Source organism: Panonychus citri, unplaced genomic scaffold (assembly GCF_014898815.1).
Source record: "Panonychus citri isolate SS breed McGregor unplaced genomic scaffold, ASM1489881v1 Contig00139, whole genome shotgun sequence".
Taxonomy (NCBI): domain Eukaryota; kingdom Metazoa; phylum Arthropoda; class Arachnida; order Trombidiformes; family Tetranychidae; genus Panonychus; species Panonychus citri.
In genome coordinates this window covers 1,699,256-1,719,155 of record NW_026515544.1, presented here as the reverse complement: position 1 = coordinate 1,719,155, position 19,900 = coordinate 1,699,256, and the positions used below count along the sequence as shown (strand labels likewise).

Here is a 19,900-nt window from a genome sequence, read left to right as displayed (position 1 = left end):
TCATCCTTACTAGTACAAAGTACAGTTACTTTAGTGCAGTTAATAACTGCCAGTTATTAATCAAATTACAGACAAAGATTAATCAATCGATTGCTATATCATAATTAAATTGAATATCTTTTGATAAATTGGTTTTCGTTTGAAAGTTTAATCAGGATGAATATCAACAGTCTACTCGATAATTGTTTAATTTTAATTTCCATTTTCAGCTTAATCAGTTGAAACAATTTCCAAAATAAGTAAATAAGTGAAATAAATAATGAATTTTCAAAGAAAAGTTTATTTAAGAAAATTTTCTTCATTCTTCTCTTTGTTTCTAATTACAGTTTGTTCGTGATTGAAAAATTTGGTTCAAATTTGAATGCAAAAATTTACGCACTTAAAATGTACAATATGATATTCATGTTACCAATTCTGTAAATGGTGAAAACTTTTAACTCTTTCATAAGTTCGCTATCGGAATCGTTGAAAAATTTCCTAATTGCCGAATTCCTAAAACCTCTTAAAGATATGATTCAATCATAAGCTCAATTGTATATGAGATAGAAAATTGATTAAAATATTCAACAGAATTTGCCTTTTCTATTCAACTGAATTGCGAACCAAAAAATTTATTATCGTCGTAATTGACAAATGCATTAGGCATTTAACCATGTACATGGTACCGAACTAGACGTTCAGTTTAAAAAAGAAAATGATTCATAAATTTTCCTTCAGATGGAGCTACTGTTCTTTCAACGGAACATGTGGTTGTGGTAAACACGTGGAATTTGAATAATTAAATTGTCATCTAATTGATTCTTTGATTGAAAGAACTGTTCAAGATAATTCAGTTTTCGTTGTTCATTTGAAATTTATTTCTTTTTATTCCATTAAGTTATTTTGTCTCACAAGCAAAAGAAATGCCAACTTGGGAGCGATGGAGAAAACGTTTGGATGAGATTGAGGTAATTTTGTCATTTCTCAACAATTAGTCTGATTTTTTTTCAATTAAGTTATTGTTTTTTTCTTGTTTCTTCATTAGAATTTGATTGGTGACACTTTAGAACTACCAAAGACTCCTGACATTCTTAGAGATTTGAAACTTCTCGAAGCTGACACCTGTAAAATAATCGCTTCTCGTCAGGAATGGCCTGCCAATGTTCAAACTCGACTTTACTCAACTCTGATTAAATTGATTGATATCATTTGGAATCTTCTCAAATCAACAATTGCACTTTCATTAAGGCAAAGTCTTTACACTCTGTGTTTGGTTTCACTTCGGACTCTTGGACACTTGTTGAGTATAAAGGATTGTTCAATCGCCGCCGAAAGCACTTCCATGCTACTTGATTTCATCGATAAAATTGTTTTCACCAAAATTTTATATTCTTCTGATCTTGTTTGCATCGCAGTCCATTTATGGGTCACTGTTCAACGGAAGGTAACTATCTCTCTCTTTCTCAGTCTCTTTCATACACAATTCTAATTGCAATCGTTTTTTATTTTCTACAGTTTTTTGACATAAGTTACACTGAATTAATGAACACCATTGAAACTAAACAATTTCCTGAGAGTATAAAACTTGCTTGTATCAATAGTTTGATCTGTGAGTTCCCTGATCCTGAGCTGTTATCGTTCATCTATGAATTTGATCAGACATTTTTCCTCCATCCCCAAGAGCCACTTCACCATTCGGATAACGAAGTAAATGTCATTAAGGCCAAATATTGTCTTCAACTTTGCCAATCATTGAACAAAACCACCGGTAAATTGCCTCAAGAAGTTGAGGATCGACTCTTTTTCTGTACATACAATCATATCTCTGATCGCTTGGAAACTTCTGTTGATATAATCAAACAATTATGTTTTGATAGTCTACGAAATCTATTACAATATGATCATCTTTATCGTAAAGATGAACTTGGTCGTCTCCTGTTATCCCGAATCGATTCTTACCTTGACGATTATCAAGGATCACTATTCCATGCCATTTGTATTGCCGTTGAAATTTTAGGTGTTGAAAAGTCATTCATATTCTGTCCTTCGTTGGTTGATTATTGTTTTAAATTTCTCGAAGATCGTAACGATGTTCCCAATTATCTCGTTGATTTGGTCGCCAGAATATGTTCACATAAATTACAAATTTTCGTTGATAAACTAACCCAAACAACATCCAATGCAAGTCTCAAAGTTATCGATGTGATTATACCGAAACTCTGTAAGAAAGATCCGTTCATAATTAATCGTCTAGTTGGCCTTGGTCTTCTTGATGATCCTAAAGTTAATCTTAAATTTAAATTGAAACTTCTTCACCTTTGTAACAATCAACCTTCATACAATGAACCTTTAAATACTCAAGGATTATTACGAGAGTCAATTTATCATTACGATGAATCAACTCGTCTCCAATCACTTGGTGTAATCATCGAGACTCGTAAATTATCAACTCCACTTCCCGCTGAGCAATTAGATTTAATCAAGGAATCACTCAACATGGGACTGACCATTCAAGAGCCATGTAATCGTCAACGATTTCTGGTCCTAATGGATAAACTATTCAAACGATTAAAGTGCTCCCTGGAAACTGCAATCAGAGAATCGCGTCAACAAGATTGTGTTACAATCTACAAATCATTCGTAATTAGAATTTGTGAGATTTGTTTCAATAATCTTTACATTGATGGTTATTTTGCTCGACGCACATTGGCCCTCGAATTGATCCAAATGATCATCAACAATTTCTCATCCATTGATGAATTTGAGCCAAAGAATATTTTCTCATCCCTTGAACTTTCAAGTTCAATTTATATCACCCTGATGAATTGTCTAATTGAGGACAGTTTAGAAGAGACTAAACAATTAGTTATAACAGTTCTGGTCACTCTGGTCAAAACGAATGTCATCCAATTAACACCTGAGGATATTTTGCTAATCCGAGAAAAAGCTTTCACAATGTTGCTCAATATTAATCCGATCAATGTTATCTCAGCATCTTACCTGTTCCGATGTTTAACCAAAATTGTCTCTCTCGATGATTTACCTGCTCGAATTGACATTAATCTTGATTTACTGGGCATCTTAACTGATCAGGTTGAAAAGGCGATTCTTGAGACCAAAGAGTCAATCATCGATGGTGCTGTTTATAATCCAATCCATAGTAGATTAACCTCTATCCATGGATTAATTGAATCTCTTGACCTTGATTGTTTCACTTTACGTCAACCAGAATGGATCTCATTGATTGATCGTATTGGTAAAATTTGTTTCGATGCAAGTGAAGTGGTCAGTTGTATCGTTTGTAATGATTCACCTGAAGGATTTTTACCAATGGACCTGAAACCACTTGACGATGAATTAGTCAACAAAATGATGGGACGTGAATGTCCATCTAGTCCAATCGTCGCTGAAAAGCGTCTTGATATAACCTCTCAAATGTTGCTGATTTTCGGTTGGAAAACAATCAAAGAATCATCTTTAATTCTTGGAAAAATTTGCGAAAAACTTGACCATAGTCCGATTGATCTGAAGTCATGTCATCCATCATCGACAATCATTGATTGTTGTTTCGTGGAAAAGGTTCTAAACTATTTTGTTCATCATCTAAAGGAACTCAAGCATCGTGGTGCCTTTGAACAAGCTTACACTGGTTTCTCTATGGTGGTCAAGTGTATCTGGAGAAAACCTTGTCCGTGTTTGAAAGTGGTCGAATCTCTGCTTGATGAGATTCTCGCCGATCTTGACAACGAAAGTCAAGGAAGTGAATCAAGTGGACCAAAGTGTATTACTCGTCGAAGTGCTGGTTTACCTTTTGTTACTCAAGCGATTGTTTCTTCTGAACCAAAAGAGAATCGAAACAAATTACTTGGTCATGTAATCAACAGGTTGGTTGAAATTTGTTCGAAACAATCAGCTGAAGATTGGCAGAAAGTTCATTGTTTGAATGTGATTCGAGCTCTAATGAAAGATCAACGTCTTGGTGATCGAGTTGATTCCTTCATTGAAGATTGTCTCAAACTGACAATCTCTTTCTTTGGTTATCCAAATTATTCAGTCTCCAATTCGGCTTCAATTCTGTTCAGCGCTCTAATGGTTCGTATATTTGGTGTTAATCGTTCCAAGGATTACAATCACAAGAAAAACTCCATGTCAGCAAAACACTTTTTCCTACGATTTCCTTCAATGGACACATTCATTTCTACAAATATTCAACAAATCGACGGTCATCATGTGCTACCAATCATCTTGATTATCCTTCGTCTTTGGCCTACAATTCAAGAGTCCGATTGTCTCCTGTTAGCCTACAAGGAACCTCTTGAGTCTCTATGTTTCAAATCACCTGTTGCAAAGATTCGTGATCTTGCCGCTCAAGCATTGGCACAAGTGATCAGCGCCGAAGAGAAATTGATCTTTCAATCAATGGAATTCATCTGTAAACAATTGAACAAATCAGATCTTCCTTACAATCATCATGATGGTTTAATATCATTCATGTACAATTGTGTTCGTCATCATGTGAAACAGATTGAAACTGATCGATCTCATAAGAATTTAATTGCCAGTTTAACTGAGCACACAAGTGATTTACTGGAATCATTTAAAACAGGGTCGAATTCAAGTTCAAGCGAATTGATCGAAAGACCATTACATTCTTATAGTCGATTTATAATGACGGTGGAAATCCTATTAAGGGAACAATTAATAATTTTTGAAGATCAAATGGTCTGTGATCTACACACAATTTGCTTAATTTTACTCTCGCAATTCAAATCCAATCCACAGAATGTGCAATTTGCTAGTTGTCAAGATTTTCTCGTCAAATTAATCTACTTTTCCCTTTATTATTCCCCAATCGATATACGAAACAAAGTGATCTTTATACTCTCCTCGCCCACACTACCAACAGAGATGATACACTTTCGAACAGTTTTGTTCAAATTCTTGTCCGATTCTTTGGTAAAGAAATTGGATCCACTGGAAGGGTCGGTTCGCGATGAGATAATGTCCGATTTCGAGCTGAACGTTCCTGAAGCTTCATTTGAAGTCGAACCTCAAACGAAAGTGATCGAACCAATCAAAGTTCTGCAATTTATATCATCATGTCCCGAATATAAATGTCTCTTCGAAAATGGTTCATTAACATCATTCCAGCCTCAACGAAATGTTCAACAACTATTTTATCTCCTTCACTGTGCAATCTCTCGTATTCCCAGTGACCAATTAACCAACTGGTCACTTTTATTTGATTCTTGTTTCACTCTCTTTGAATCAGTTGATCCTGCAAAGGTCAATGAGGAAACTTTGGCCCTTTTTTACCTCATCTTATCCGATATTTGGTCTCACCAGATCAATTCATCATCGGGAATGTTGTACCATGAGAAGCTCAACAAATATTGTGAGGCCGTTATATCAATATGTAGTATCGATCGAAGTGATTTGTCCAGGAAGATTGCGGTCACTATTGTTGGGTCACTTTTACCAATATTGATAAAAATTGCAGCATTTAATAGATCGAGAAAGTTTTATCTTCCATCAATCGCTTCTCTATGGCGATCAATTCCTAATCTACTTCAGGATAATGATCCAACAATCAGAGAATTCACTGCAATCATGTGTCATCAATTAGCTTTAATCTACTTTCAACCACCGACTAATCAACTTCCCCAAGGTTCACTTTTAAATTGTTCATTTCAATTGTTATCAAGTATATTCACAAATCTTGATAAAAGAGATTCACTTCGAGTGGTTTTATTTAATCTAATTAATGATCAAAAATCAATCAGTGATCATGATGATGATAAAGAAAGATTTTTCGATAAAAGTAAAATTAATTTCATCGAAGATCCAATCCAGTTAATTACAATTGGTAAAGTTTATTTGGAACAATTAATTTCTTCTGTTGATTGTAACTTTTTCCATTCATCTCTTACCTGGAAAAACAATCAATCAACAGGTGGACAACAACAAAGTGGATTAGTTGATTATTTTCACGATTTGCAAAACAAATTAAATTCGTTAACCTCTCATTTTCTGTCGAAATTAAATGATCCTAATTTAACCTTAGAAGTTAACAAAATGTTAATCATGATACAATTATGGATCCAATCAAAGTCTCTCTGTGTTGATTGTGATCAAGCCAAAAAGATGATCAAAAATGGATTGGAAATTAACAACTACCAATCCAAAGTAATCTTTTCAATTGCCGGTGAAATTAAATCACTAAACAATCTGCTAACTAATCATATTTAAAATTCTCTGTAAATTTGGTCACTTCATTTTATAAAGTTGATCAGTTTTATTTTTGTTCAATATTTTTAATTATCTATTTATGAATTTTGATAAACTGTTATTAAAGATACCAAGAATATTCTCTATCTAATTGATTCTTTTATTGAAAGAACTGTTTAAGATAATTCAGTTTTCGGTGTTCATTTGAAATTTATTTCTTTTAATTCTATTAAATTATTCTGTCTCGCAAGCAAAAGAAATGCCAACTTAGGAACGATGGAGAAAACGTTTGGATGAGATTGAGGTAATTTTGTCATTTCTCAACAATTAGTCTGATTTTTTTTCTATTAAGTTGGTGTTTTTTTCTTGTTTTTTCATTAGAGTTTGATTGGTGACACTTTAGAACTATCAAAGACTCCTGATATTCTTAGAGATTTGAAACTTCTCGAAGCTGACACCTGTAAAATAATCGCTTCTCGTCAGGAATGGCCTGCCAATGTTCAAACTCGACTTTACTCAACTCTGATTAAATTGATTGATATCATTTGGAATCTTCTCAAATCAACAATTGCACTTTCATTAAGGCAAAGTCTTTACACTCTGTGTTTGGTTTCACTTCGGACTTTTGGACACTTGTTGAGTATAAAGGATTGTTCAATCGTCGCCGAAAGCACTTCCATGCTACTTGATTTCATCGATAAAATTGTTTTCACCAACTGACATTAATCTTGATTTACTCGGAATCTTAACTGATGAGGTTGCGAAGGCGATTCTTGAGACCAAAGAGTCAATCATCGATGGTGCTGTTTATAATCCAATCCATTGTAGATTAACCTCTATCCATGGATTAATTGAATCTCTTGACCTTGATTGTTTCACTTTACGTCAACCAGAATGGATCTCATTGATTGATCGTATTGGTAAAATTTGTTTCGATGCAAGTGAAGTGGTCAGTTGTATCGTTTGTAATGATTCACCTGAAGGATTTTTACCAATGGACCTGAAACCACTTGACGATGAATTAGTCAACAAAATAATGGGACGTGAATGTCCAACTAGTCCAATTGTCGCTGAAAAGCGTCTTGATATAACCTCTCAAATGTTGCTGATTTTCGGTTGGAAAACAATCAAAGAATCATCTTTAATTCTTGGAAAAATTTGTGAAAAACTTGACCACAGTCCGATTGATCTGAAATCATGTCCTCCATCATCGACAATCATTGATTGTTGTTTCGTGGAAAAGGTTCTTAACTATTTTGTTCATCATCTAAAGGAGCTCAAGCATCGTGGTGCTTTTGAACAAGCTTACACTGGTTTCTCTATGGTGGTCAAGTGTATTTGGAGAAAACCTTGTCCGTGTTTGAAAGTGGTCGAATCTCTGCTTGATGAGATTCTTGCCGATCTTGACAACGAAAGTCAAGGAAGCGAATCAAGTGGACCAAAGTGTATTACCCGTCGAAGTGCTGGTTTACCTTTTGTTACTCAAGCGATTGTTTCTTCTGAACCAAAAGAGAATCGAAATAAATTACTTGGCCATGTAATCAACAGGTTGGTTGAAATTTGTTCGAAACAATCAGCTGAAGATTGGCAGAAAGTTCATTGTTTGAATGTGATTCGAGCTCTAATGAAAGATCAACGTCTTGGTGATCGAGTTGATTCCTTCATCGAAGATTGTCTCAAACTGACAATCTCTTTCTTTGGTTATCCAAATTACTCAGTCTCCAATTCGGCTTCAATTCTGTTCAGCGCTCTAATGGTTCGTATATTTGGTGTTAATCGTTCCAAGGATTACAATCACAAGAAAAACTCCATGTCAGCAAAACACTTTTTCCTACGATTTCCTTCAATGGACACATTCATTTCAATTGCCGGTGAAATTAAATCACTAAACAATCTGCTAACTAATAATATTTGAAATCCTCTGTAAATTTGGTCACTTCATTTTTATAAGGGATTTATTTGAAAAGGATTAAACATAGATGCGATCATTTAATCAACTGAGTTTTAGAAAAACTTAGATGAATTCATTACGTTATCGAACTAGGAATGAATTTTAATTTCAATCTTTTCTTAAGGCAGTAACTTTACAATTTACAATAAAATTATTGATTTAAAAATCGCGGGTGTAGAGAGAATCTCTTTCCATGTAATCAACTGATGCATCTCTGTAATAACTTATCGGAACAATGTTCCGGGAACATCACTAGTAAGTTGGTGTTCGAAAGAAACTTTGAAAGTTAAATCTTTTAATTATTGTTTAGATAGTTTCATGCAACTTTCAACAATGAATATCAATGATTTACCTGATGATTGTTTACTTTTGATTTTCGATCAGTTTTATCTATTGCGACAGTTTGCTACATTGATGAAAGGTAAGTGGAAATGATTGATTTCTATCATAAAGATCATCTAACTTAATCGAAGTTGTCAATTCAATTGATATTTGAATGCTAATTAATTGCTGTAATTACAGTTTGTCGTCGCTGGAAGATATTAGTAGAAAAGAGACTGAAGAAGATCACTCACTTTGATGGTAAGTATTGATTTCTGTTGATTTGAATACACAATGTTGAGACTTTCTATCAAATTTAAATAGTTACATTGGTCACTCAATTAATGCGACTTAAACATTCGAACAAACCAAATCATCTTCCATCAACTAGTAAATGTAACATCACAATGAGCAAAAAGTTCTTGAGGAAAATTGAACTGTCTAAACTTCTTCCTAATGTTAAGGTAAAAAAAAGTTTTGTCTTGAAAAACTTTTTTTATTCATAATATTAATTCAAAATTTGTTCTCATTCGATGTTAGATAATCCATGTTGAAAATCTCACTAAGAACTGTTCTTGTGCTTCATTAATGCATTTACTTGCCAACGCGAATCAAATTAAAGGCTTGAGTGTTGGGCGGGAATTGAAGAATGATAATCAGTTTGAAATGAACCACGAATGTAACATCTTGAAAAGAGAAGAAAAAAGAATAACATCATTTTTGAGTGATATTCAATTTCTAGGAATCGGTAATGATCTAATAGTTACAAGTTATCTCAGAACTTTTGGTCATCTTATGAATTTGAAATCTCTTGGAACTTCTATTGGAAATCATCCACAGTATGTAAATTTACTCCATGTTCTGAAATTCGCCCAATTTTTGACGAATCTCGAACGACTTGTTACTTTTTGTGATCATGAATCTGATGGTAAGTTTTCCATCATCTCGATATAAAAATTTGACCAAATCTCTTCCATCTTTTAATAGATTTTTTTGACGTCGAAAATCAATTACCGATATTTGGAAATCTTCTAGATCTTCAGCTTGTAGATGCTTCAAGTGATGGGTCATATACTCTCACAAAATTCTTGAACTTGTGTCCAAATGTACTCAACCTTTTTCTGATTGTGAATTCTTATCGAATGGATCTAATGCATCAAATCAACAGAAATTTTAATGTACAAAGATTGGATTTATTTATTTTTTGCTGGGTAAGATTTTAATTTCCACAAACAATCATTTGTTTAACCACCAAGACTAGCTAACGATTTCACTTCTTTTTTTCAAATTATAACAGAATTTTGAAAAGATACTCAAAACTATTGAAAAGTTTCCAAACTGTCGATACTTAAGTATTAGGGGTAGATCTTCGCTATCTTCACATGAATTGATCCTTATAATTAGAACATTACCTCATTTGTCATTATTACTGATCGAATATGCCGGGAGAGATTCAGCAGATCAACAAGTCGTGAAAAACTATTGTCACTCACAAAATCGTAAAATCGATGTTTATTTTGGTTCTACAGATGAGAATCTGGAGTTGATGTCTGATGAAATGGTTCGAAAGTTCTATAATTCATTTCGACGTACAATATTGAACTGAAGTCTAAAGATTAAACGTTTCTCACTCTTCATTTAATTATAATTGTAATTCAACCTAACAATCAAAAAAATCGAACTAATTTAAATAAAATTTCTCATTGATTTTCATTGTTTGCAGACAATCAATTTTCAAAGCTCAAAAAAATCCATGTTCTTGCTCTACTTTAGCTCAATTAATTGTTACCGCTAATCCATTAATAGTATCAATTTGATACATTTGTTCATCATCTAAAGGAGCTCAAGCATCGTGGTGCTTTTGAACAAGCTTACACGGGTTTCTCTATGGTCAAGTGTATCTGGAGAAAACCTTGTCCGTGTTTGAAAGTGGTCGAATCTCTGCTTGATGAGATTCTTGCCGATCTTGACAACGAAAGTCAAGGAAGCGAATCAAGTGGACCAAAGTGTATTACCCGTCGAAGTGCTGGTTTACCTTTTGTTACTCAAGCGATTGTTTCTTCTGAATCAAAAGAGAATCGAAACAAATTACTTGGTCATGTAATCAACAGGTTGGTTGAAATTTGTTCGAAACAATCAGCTGAAGATTGGCAGAAAGTTCATTGTTTGAATGTGATTCGAGCTCTAATGAAAGATCAACGTCTTGGTGATCGAGTTGATTCCTTCATCTGTAAACAATTGAACAAATCGGATCTTCCTTACAATCATCATGATGGTTTAATATCTTTCATGTACAATTGTGTTCGTCATCATGTGAAACAGATTGAAACTGATCGATCTCATAAGAATTTAATTACCAGTTTAACTGAGCACACAAGTGATTTACTGGAATCATTTAAAACTGAATCGAATTCAAGTTCAAGCGAATTGATCGAAAGACCAACACACTCTTATAGTCGATTTAATCTTTAATCAATCTCACGTATTCCCAGTGACCAACTGGTCACTTTAATTTGATTCTTGTTTCACTCTCTTTGAATCAGTTGATCCAACAAAGTTCAATGAGGAAACTTCGATCAATTCCTAATCTACTTCAGGATAATGATCCAACAATCAGAGAATTCACTGCAATCATGTGTCATCAATTAGCTTTAATCTACTTTCAACCACCGACTAATCAACTTCCCCAAGGTTCACTTTTAAATTGTTCATTTCAATTGTTATCAAGTATATTCACAAATCTTGATAAAAGAGATTCACTTCGAGTGGTTTTATTTAATCTAATTAATGATCAAAAATCAATCAGTGATCATGATGATGATAAAGAAAGATTTTTCGATAAAAGTAAAATTAATTTCATCGAAGATCCAAAAATGGACCTGGCTAATGTCCTTTTCAAACAAATGCGATACGGAATGAAGATGAAACATTAGTTTAAAAGACGCGGTCGGGCAAAAATAAACTCTTCAAATGGTCAGTAAATGACTGTTAGTTAGTGTGCAATAGGTAACCTGTTACAGGTTAAATTCACAGAGGAAATTTTGAATTTCAAATCACCAGATTTATGGTTAAGAAAAGTTCTCACTGTATTTTTATCAAGTGGTTTATTGTTTAGATTGTTTCATTCGACTTTCAACAATGAATATCAATGATTTACCTAATGATTGTTTACTTTTGATTTTTGATCAGTTTTATCAATTGCGACAATTTGCTACATTTATGAAAGGTAAGTGGAAATGATTGTTTCCTAGCATAAAGATCATCTGAATTAATCACTATCTGTAAGTTGAATTGAAATTCGAATGCTAATAAATTGATGTAATTACAGTTTGTCGTCGCTGGAAGATATTAGTGGAAAAGAGACTGAAGAAGATCACGCACTTAGACGGTAAGTATTATTTTGATTTCTGACGATTTCAATGACATTTTAAAGAGGATTTTCTACCAAATTTGACCCATAGTTTCATTGTTTACTCCATTAATTCAGAATGGTGATTCTGCTGAACAATATCTTCCAATTACTCATAGATGTATTATCACAATAAGCAGAAGATTCTTGATGAAAATTAAACTCTCTAAGCTTTTTCCTAACGTTAAGGTATGAAATAAGTTCTACAAAGACAAAACTTTTCTCATTGATGATATTATAGACCAAAATTTCTTCAGTTACATTTCTCAGTGACTTTCGCCATGTTTTCAATTCATTTGGTCAAGTCCTCAATGAGTTTAGTCAATTAGCCTTTACATTGAGTAAAAAATGAAAAAATTTCATTTAAATTCATTTTCAATGATTTTTTAACCTTTAATTTCTGAGATTCGATCAAATTTTTTATATGATTTATTTCATCTCTTCTCCAAGGTATTTGCATCTTTTTTCTTTAAGCACCATATTCAAAAATTGATCGAATCTCTAGAATAAATATCGAAGATTTATGCTAGTTGTCGAATTAAAAAATAATTAGAAAAAGATTTAATTGGAAAAGTTTAATTTTTTACCCAATGTAAAGGCTAGTTGTTAAACTCGTCGAGAACTTGACCAAATGAATTGAAAACTTACGAAAGTCAATGAAAACTCATCGTGAAAAATGTAATATAATATTAATTAAAATTTATTCTCATTCGATTTTAGATTATCCATCTTGAAAATTTCACCAAAAACTGTCCTTGCGCTTTATTAGTTCATTTACTCACCAACACGAATCAAATCAAAGGCTTGAGCTATCTAGATTATCGATTTGAAATGAGTCATAAATGTAAAATTTTAGAAAGAGAAGAAAAAAGAATAACATCATTTCTGAGTGATATTGAATTTCTCGGAATTAGTAATGACATAATAGTTACAAGTTATCTCAGAACTTTTGGTCATCTTAAGAAATTAAAATCTCTTGGAAATTGCCTTGAAAATTACTTCCAGCCTGTAAATTTACTCCATGTTCTGAAATTCACCCAATTTTTGATGAATCTCGAACGACTTGTTACTTTTTGTAACGATGAGTTTGATAATGGTAAGTTCTCCAATATCTCGATGCCAAAATTTGACTGAATTTTGCTTATCTTTTTATTAGATTTTGTTCGCGTCGAAAACCAATTACCAATATTTGGAAATCTTTTGCATCTTCAGCTTGAAAATATTTCAAAAAAAGGATCGAGTTTTACAAAATTCTTGAACTTGTGTCCAAATTTACTAAACCTTTCTCTAATTGTGCATAATGTTGGAGTAGAACGAATTCATCAAATCAACAAAAACTTGAATGTTCAAAGATTGAATCTACTTTTTTCTTGGGTAAGTCTAGTAAATACAAACAATTATCAAGACTAACTTACGATCTCTCTTCTTTCTTGCAAATTATAACAGGATCGCGACAAGATGCTAAAAGTTATTGAAAAGTTTCCAAACTGTCGATACTTAAGTATTGGTGGTTATGCTTTGCTATCTTCACGGGATTTGATCCAGATTATAACTATATTACCTCGTTTGTCATTATTTCTGATCGAAAATGAGCGGAATGACTTAGCAGAAAGACAAATAGTGAAAAGTTATTGTCACTCCCAAAATCGTAAAATCGATGTTTACTTTGGTTCTACAGATGACAAACTAATGATGTCTCACGAACTTTATCGAAAGTTTCATAATTCATTTCTATATAAATGAAGTCTACGGATTAAACATTTCTGATTTTCCATTTGTAGTCCAGGCTACCAACAAAAATAAAACTGATCAACTTTATAAAAGTGAAGTGACCAAATTTACAGAAATTTTAAATATGATTAGTTAGCAGATTGTTTAGTGATTTAATTTCACCAGCAATTGAAAAGATTACTTTGGATTGGTAGTTGTTAATTTCCAATACATTTTTGATCATCTTTTTGGCTTGATCACAATCAACACAGAGAGACTTTGATTGGATCCATAATTGTATCATGATCAACATTTTGTTAACTTCTAAGGTTAAATTAGGATCATTTAATTTTTCAAGAAAATGAGAGGTTAACGAATTTAATTTGTTTTGCAAATCGTGAAAATAATCAACTAATCCACTTTGTTGTTGTCCACCTGTTGATTGATTGTTTTTCCAGGTAAGAGATGAATGAAAAAAGTTACAATCAACTGAAGAAATTAATTGTTCCAAATAAACTTTACCAATTGTAATTAACTGGATTGGATCTTCGATGAAATTAATTTTACTTTTATCGAAAAATCTTTCTTTATCATCATCATGATCACTTATTGATTTTTGATCATTAATTAGATTAAATAAAACCACTCGAAGTGAATCTCTTTTATCAAGATTTGTGAATATACTTGATAACAATTGAAATGAACAATTTAAAAGTGAACCTTGGGGAAGTTGATTAGTCGGTGGTTGAAAGTAAATTAAAGCTAACTGATGACACATGTATGCATTTTTTACAATATTTGTCGAGCTTCTCATGGTACAACATTTTCAATGATGAATTGTTCTGTTGAGACCAAATCTCGGATAAGATGAGGTAAAAAGGGCAAGGTCAAAAATCAGTTGTATCGTTTGTAATGATTCACCTGAAGGATTTTTACCCATGGACCTGAAACCACTTGACGATGAATTAGTTAACAAAATAATGGGACGTGAATGTCCATCTAGTCCAATTGTCGCGTAAAAGCGTCTTGATATAACCCCTCAAATGTTGCTGATTTTCGGTTGGAAAACAATCAAAGAATCATCTCTAATTCGACAATCATTTATTGCTGTTTCGTGGAAAAGGTTCTAAACTATTTTGTTCATCATCTAAAGGAGCTCAAGCATCGTGGGGCCTTTGAACAAGCTTACACTGGTTTCTCTATGGTGGTCAAGTGATCAGCGCCGAAGAGAAATTGATCTTTCAATCAATAGAACAAGCGGGAACAAACTTTCTTACGAAAGTTTGTTAAGGTTGTTTGAGAGACCCGTGGATTTAGGATAATTAAATGAGAATCATTCTTTTAAATGATTTCTTAATAATGGATTCGAAAATAAATTTCTTTCTCTCTCTTTCTTTCTCTTTCTCTCTCTTTCTCTCTCTCTCTCTTTCTCTCTTTCTTTCTCTTTCTCTTTCTCTTTCTCTCTTTCTCTCTCTCTTTCTCTTTCTCTCTTTCTCTCTCTCTTTCTCTCTCTTTCTCTCTCATCTCTTTCTCTCTCATCTCTCTCTCATCTCTTTCTCTTTCTCTCTTTCTCTCTCTCTTTCTCTCTCATCTCTTTCTCTCTCTTTCTCTCTCTTTCTCTCTCTTTCTCTCTCATCTCTTTCTCTCTCATCTCTTTCTCTCTCATCTCTTTCTCTCTCATCTCTTTCTCTCTCATCTCTTTCTCTCTCATCTCTTTCTCTCTCTTCTCTTTCTTTCTCTCTCATCTCTTTCTTATTGAATTTAGCGCTCTTAAAAAGTCAAACTGCGCTTGCGTACAATATAAATTTTGAATCTGAATTTCTCATGAATGGGTGCTCAGATTTCGTTCGGACTAATTTTCCGTTTTGTAGGATTTTTAGCTGAATTTTTTGATACCTTAACCTTTCATAGACTCCTCTTAGCCTGAGCATAATCTTAACTGAAAAATCCACCTTATCTTATTCATATTTACAAGCGGGAACAAACTTTCTTACGAAAGTTTGTTAAGGTTGTTTGAGAGACCCGTGGATTTAGGATAATTAAATGAGAATCATTCTTTTAAATGATTTCTTAATCGTGGATTCGAAAAGAAATTTCTTTTCTCTTTAGCTCTCGTCTCTCTCTCTCTCTTCTCTTTCTCTCTCTCTCTCTTCTCTCTCTTCTCTCTCTCTTCTCTTTCTCTCTCTCTCTTCTCTCTCTCTCTCTCTTCTCTTTCTCTCTCTCTCTCTTCTCTTTCTCTCGTCTCTTCTCTTTCTCTCTCGTCTCTTTCTCTCTCTTCTCTTTCTCTCTCTTCTCTTTCTCTCTCTCTTCTCTCTCTCTCTCTTCTCTCTCTCTCTTCTCTCTTCTCTCTCTTCTCTTTCTCTCTCTCTTCTCTTTCTCTCTCTCTCTTCTCTTTCTCTCTCGTCTCTTCTCTTTCTCTCTCGTCTCTTTCTCTCTCTTCTCTCTCTCTCTTCTCTTTCTCTCTCGTCTCTTCTCTTTCTCTCTCTCTCTTCTCTCTCTCTCTTCTCTCTCTCTCTTCTCTTTCTCTCTCTTCTCTTTCTCTCTCTCTCTCTTCTCTTTCTCTCTCTCTTCTCTTTCTCTCTCTCTTCTCTTTCTCTCTCTCTTCTCTCTCTCTCTCTCTCTCTCTCTCTCTCTTCTCTTCTCTCTCTCTCTTCTCTTTCTCTCTCTTCTCTTTCTCTCTCTCTTCTCTTTCTCTCTCTCTCTCTCTCTCTCTCTCTCTCTCTCTCTCTTCTCTTTCTCTCTCTCTCTTCTCTTTCTCCTCTCTCTTCTCTCTCTCTTCTCTTTCTCTCTCTCTTCTCTTCTCTCTCTTCTCTTCTCTCTCTCTCTTCTCTCTCTCTCTTCTCTTTCTCTCTCTCTCTCTCTCTCTTCTCTCTCTCTCTCTCTTCTTTCTCTCTCTCTCTTTCTCTCTCTCTTCTCTTTCTCTCTCTCTTCTCTTTCTCTCTCTCTTCTCTTTCTCTCTCTCTTCTCTCTCTCTCTCTTTCTCTCTCTCTTCTCTTCTCTCTCTTCTCTTTCTCTCTCTTCTTTCTCTCTCTCTTCTCTTTCTCTCTTTCTTCTCTTTCTCTCTCTCTTTCTCTCTCTCTCTTTCTCTCTCTCTTCTCTTTCTCTCTCTTCTCTCTCTCTCTCTCTCTCTCTCTCTCTCTCTTCTCTCTCTCTTCTCTTTCTCTCTCTCTCTCTCTCTCTCTCCTCTCTCTTCTCTTTCTCTCTCTCTTCTCTTTCTCTCTCTCTTCTCTTTCTTTTTGAATTTAGCGCTCTTAAAAAGTCAAACTGCGCTTGCGTACAATATAAATTTGGAATCTGAATTTCTCATGAATGGGTGCTCAGATTTCGTTCGGACTAATTTTCCGTTTTGTAGGATTTTTAGCTGAATTTTTTGATACCTTAACCTTTCATAGACTCCTCTTAGCCTGAGCATAATCTTAACTGAAAAATCCACCTTATCTTATTCATATTTATGATGATTCATCTGTAAACAAATGAACTAATTGGATCTTCCTTACAATCATCAGATCAATTCATCATCGGGAATGATGTACCATGAGAAGCTTAACAAATATTGATTACTTTCAACCACCGACTAATCAACTTCCCCAAGGTTCACTTTTAAATTGTTCATTTCAATTGTTATCAAGTATATTCACCAATCTTGATAAAAGAGATTCACTTCGAGTGGTTTTATTTAATCTAATTAATGATCAAAAATCAATCAGTGGTCATGATGATGATAAAGAAAGATTTTTCGATAAAAGTAAAATTAATTTCATCGAAGATCCAATCCAGTTAATTACAATTGGTAAAGTTTATTTAGAACAATTAATTTCTTCAGTTGATTGTAACTTTTTCCATTCATCTCTTACATGGGAAAACAAGCAATCATCAAGTGGATTACAGTAGTTGATTATCCACACGATTTGCAAAGCAAATTAAATTCGTTAAACTCTCCTTTTCTTGAAAAATTAAATGATCCTAATTTAACCTTAGAAGTTAACAAAATGTTGATCATGATACAATTATGGATCCAATCAAAGTCTCTCGGTGTGGATTGAAATTTACAGAATTACAATAAAATGATCGATTTAAAGATCGCGGGTGGGCAGCGATAATCTCTTGCCGTGTAATCTGCTGATCCAAGTTTGTGTTCTAAAGAGACTTTGAAAGTCGCAAATCTTTTAATAATTGATTAGATTGTTTCATGCAACTTTCAACAATGAATATCAACGATTTGCCTGATGATTGTTTACTTTTGATTTTTGATCACTTTTATCAATTGCGACAATTTGCTACATTTATGAAAGGTAAGTGGAAATTATTGATTTCTATCATAAAGATCATCTAACTTAATCGTAGTTGTCCATTCAATTGATATTTGAATGCTAATTAATTGCTGTAATTACAGTTTGTCGCCGCTGGAAGATATTAGTAGAAAAGAGACTGAAGAAGATCACTCACTTTGATGGTAAGTATTGATTTCTGTTGATTTGCATAGACATTAATGAGACTTCCTACCAAATTTAACCCATAGTTACATTGGCCACTCGATTAAGGCGGATTGATCATTCGCTTGAACAAAATAATCTTCTATTAGCTCGTAAATGTATCATCACAATAAGCAGAAAGTTCTTGATGAAAATTAAACTCTCTAAACTTTTTCCTAATGTTAAGGTAAAAAAAAAGTTTTATTAAACGAAACTTGTTTCATTCGTCTTTTTAATTTGAAATTTATTCTCATCATATAGATAATCCATCTTGAAAATTACGCTCAAAACTGTCTTTGCTCTGCATTAGTTCATTTACTGTCCAAAGCGAATCAAATTAAAGGCTTGAGCGTTGAGCTTGAATCAAGGCTTAAGAATTATAGTCGCTATGATAAAAGTCATGAATGTAAAATTTTAAAAAGAGAAGAAAAAAGGTTAACATCATTTCTGAGTGATATTGAATTTTTAGGAATTAGTAATGACTTAATAGTTACAAGTTATCTCAGAACTTTTGGTCATCTTAAGAAATTGAAATCTCTTGGTTCTTCAAATTACTTCTATCCTGTAAATTCACTCCATGTTCTTAAATTTGCCCAATTTTTGACGAATCTCGAGCGACTTGTTGCTTTTTGTAACGATGAGTCTGATGGTAAGTTTGTTATTATCTCGATAACAAAATTTGACTAAATCTCGTTTATCTTTTATTAGATTTTGTTTGCGTCCAAGACCAATTACCGATATTTAACAATATTTTACATCTTCGTCTTGAAAGTATTTCAAATGATGGATCTACTTTCACAAAATTTTTGAACTTGTGTCCAAATTTAATCAACCTTTCTCTGAGTGTGTATTTTGCTAAAATTGATCAAATTCGTCAAATCAACAGAAACTTCAATGTCCAAAGATTGGATTTACAATTTTATGCGGTAAGAATTTAATAGCCACTAATAATTATTTGGTAAACTATCAAAGCTAACTAACAATTTCGCTTCTTTCTTTTAAATTATAGCAGGATCAAGAAAAGATGCTAACAACCACTGAAAAGTTTCCGAACTGTCGATATTTGAGTATCTGTAGTTCATGTTTACTACCCTCACAAGATTTGATACAGATTATAAGTACATTACCTCATTTGTCATTATTGCATGTCAAAAATGATTGCACCGATTTAGCAAAAACACAAATCATCAAAAACTATTGTCACTCGCAAAATCCTAAAATTGATGTTTACTTTGGTTATTCAAATAAGGAACTAATGATGTCTAATGAACTTTATCGAAAGTTTGATAATCCATTTCTACATAAATGAAGTCTAAGGATTAAAAGTTTCTGATTCTACATTTATAATCCAACCTAACAAGAAGAATCGAGCTGTTTTAAAATACCCGAATAAGCTCTAACCTTGTCTCGAGATTCAAGTTGATAAAAAGAATCAGTCGCTTCAATTGCAAATAATAATTCAAAAATTCATGTAATACTCCATGTATTCATTAATACATTTAAGTTATGCAATCGAGGTCGAAAGTAATTCTTCATATCCCGATTGGTATGATTGTAAAGTGTTTTATTTGAAACTAACAATGTAAACAAACTTATCTAACACGATGATAAAGACACTTGTTAATCTACTAAATTCACCGAGCTTTGTCCAAATTTACTACAAACAATTATTCCAATGTATGAATGAGTCAGGAATTATAATTTAGACAAGCCATAAATTGTCCTGTTTAAACAAATAGTATACGGAATGAGAATGAAACATTGATTTGAAAGGCGCGGTTCGATAGAGATAAACTATTCAAATGGTCAGTAACTGACCGTCAGTTGGAG

The 19,900-nt window shown here is 33.2% G+C and overlaps 3 protein-coding genes across 3 annotated transcripts; all 3 read left to right on the top strand.

Annotated features, from left to right (window-relative positions):
- The first annotated feature begins 749 nt into the window (after nucleotides 1-749).
- Nucleotides 750-6,358, top strand: LOC128394238 (uncharacterized). Its single transcript, XM_053354537.1, has 3 exons — nucleotides 750-947; nucleotides 1,025-1,423; nucleotides 1,495-6,358. Exons 1-3 carry the CDS (start codon nucleotides 903-905, stop codon nucleotides 6,226-6,228), a joined length of 5,178 nt encoding a protein of 1,725 aa, XP_053210512.1. The 5' UTR covers nucleotides 750-902; the 3' UTR covers nucleotides 6,229-6,358.
- A 1,970-nt stretch (nucleotides 6,359-8,328) lies between these two features.
- LOC128394248 (uncharacterized) lies at nucleotides 8,329-14,177 on the top strand. The gene is made up of 10 exons (XM_053354550.1): nucleotides 8,329-8,579; nucleotides 8,681-8,740; nucleotides 8,804-8,943; nucleotides 9,020-9,407; nucleotides 9,467-11,705; nucleotides 11,808-11,867; nucleotides 11,941-12,077; nucleotides 12,609-12,984; nucleotides 13,045-13,262; nucleotides 13,335-14,177. The coding sequence occupies exons 5-10, from the start codon at nucleotides 11,618-11,620 to the stop codon at nucleotides 13,629-13,631; spliced, it is 1,176 nt and encodes a 391-aa protein (XP_053210525.1). The 5' UTR covers nucleotides 8,329-8,579; nucleotides 8,681-8,740; nucleotides 8,804-8,943; nucleotides 9,020-9,407; nucleotides 9,467-11,617; the 3' UTR covers nucleotides 13,632-14,177.
- Nucleotides 14,178-17,067: 2,890 nt separating this feature from the next.
- Nucleotides 17,068-19,689, top strand: LOC128394243 (uncharacterized). Its single transcript, XM_053354546.1, has 6 exons — nucleotides 17,068-17,890; nucleotides 17,992-18,051; nucleotides 18,118-18,257; nucleotides 18,332-18,719; nucleotides 18,779-18,996; nucleotides 19,080-19,689. Exons 1-6 carry the CDS (start codon nucleotides 17,788-17,790, stop codon nucleotides 19,377-19,379), a joined length of 1,209 nt encoding a protein of 402 aa, XP_053210521.1. The 5' UTR covers nucleotides 17,068-17,787; the 3' UTR covers nucleotides 19,380-19,689.
- Nucleotides 19,690-19,900: the final 211 nt, after the last annotated feature.

Excerpts from the sequence above, each read along its gene's own strand:
- LOC128394238 (XM_053354537.1), top strand. The coding sequence starts at position 903 with ATGCCAACTTGGGAGCGATGGAGAAAACGTTTGGATGAGATTGAG. Across the intron at positions 948-1,024 it reads AACGTTTGGATGAGATTGAG|AATTTGATTGGTGACACTTT; the intron begins GTAATTTTGTCA and ends TTTCTTCATTAG. Across the intron at positions 1,424-1,494 it reads GGGTCACTGTTCAACGGAAG|TTTTTTGACATAAGTTACAC; the intron begins GTAACTATCTCT and ends TATTTTCTACAG.
- LOC128394248 (XM_053354550.1), top strand. The coding sequence starts at position 11,618 with ATGAATATCAATGATTTACCTAATGATTGTTTACTTTTGATTTTTGAT. Across the intron at positions 11,706-11,807 it reads ATTTGCTACATTTATGAAAG|TTTGTCGTCGCTGGAAGATA; the intron begins GTAAGTGGAAAT and ends ATGTAATTACAG. Across the intron at positions 13,263-13,334 it reads TGAATCTACTTTTTTCTTGG|GATCGCGACAAGATGCTAAA; the intron begins GTAAGTCTAGTA and ends AAATTATAACAG.
- LOC128394243 (XM_053354546.1), top strand. The coding sequence starts at position 17,788 with ATGCAACTTTCAACAATGAATATCAACGATTTGCCTGATGATTGTTTA. Across the intron at positions 17,891-17,991 it reads ATTTGCTACATTTATGAAAG|TTTGTCGCCGCTGGAAGATA; the intron begins GTAAGTGGAAAT and ends CTGTAATTACAG. Across the intron at positions 18,258-18,331 it reads AACTTTTTCCTAATGTTAAG|ATAATCCATCTTGAAAATTA; the intron begins GTAAAAAAAAAG and ends CTCATCATATAG.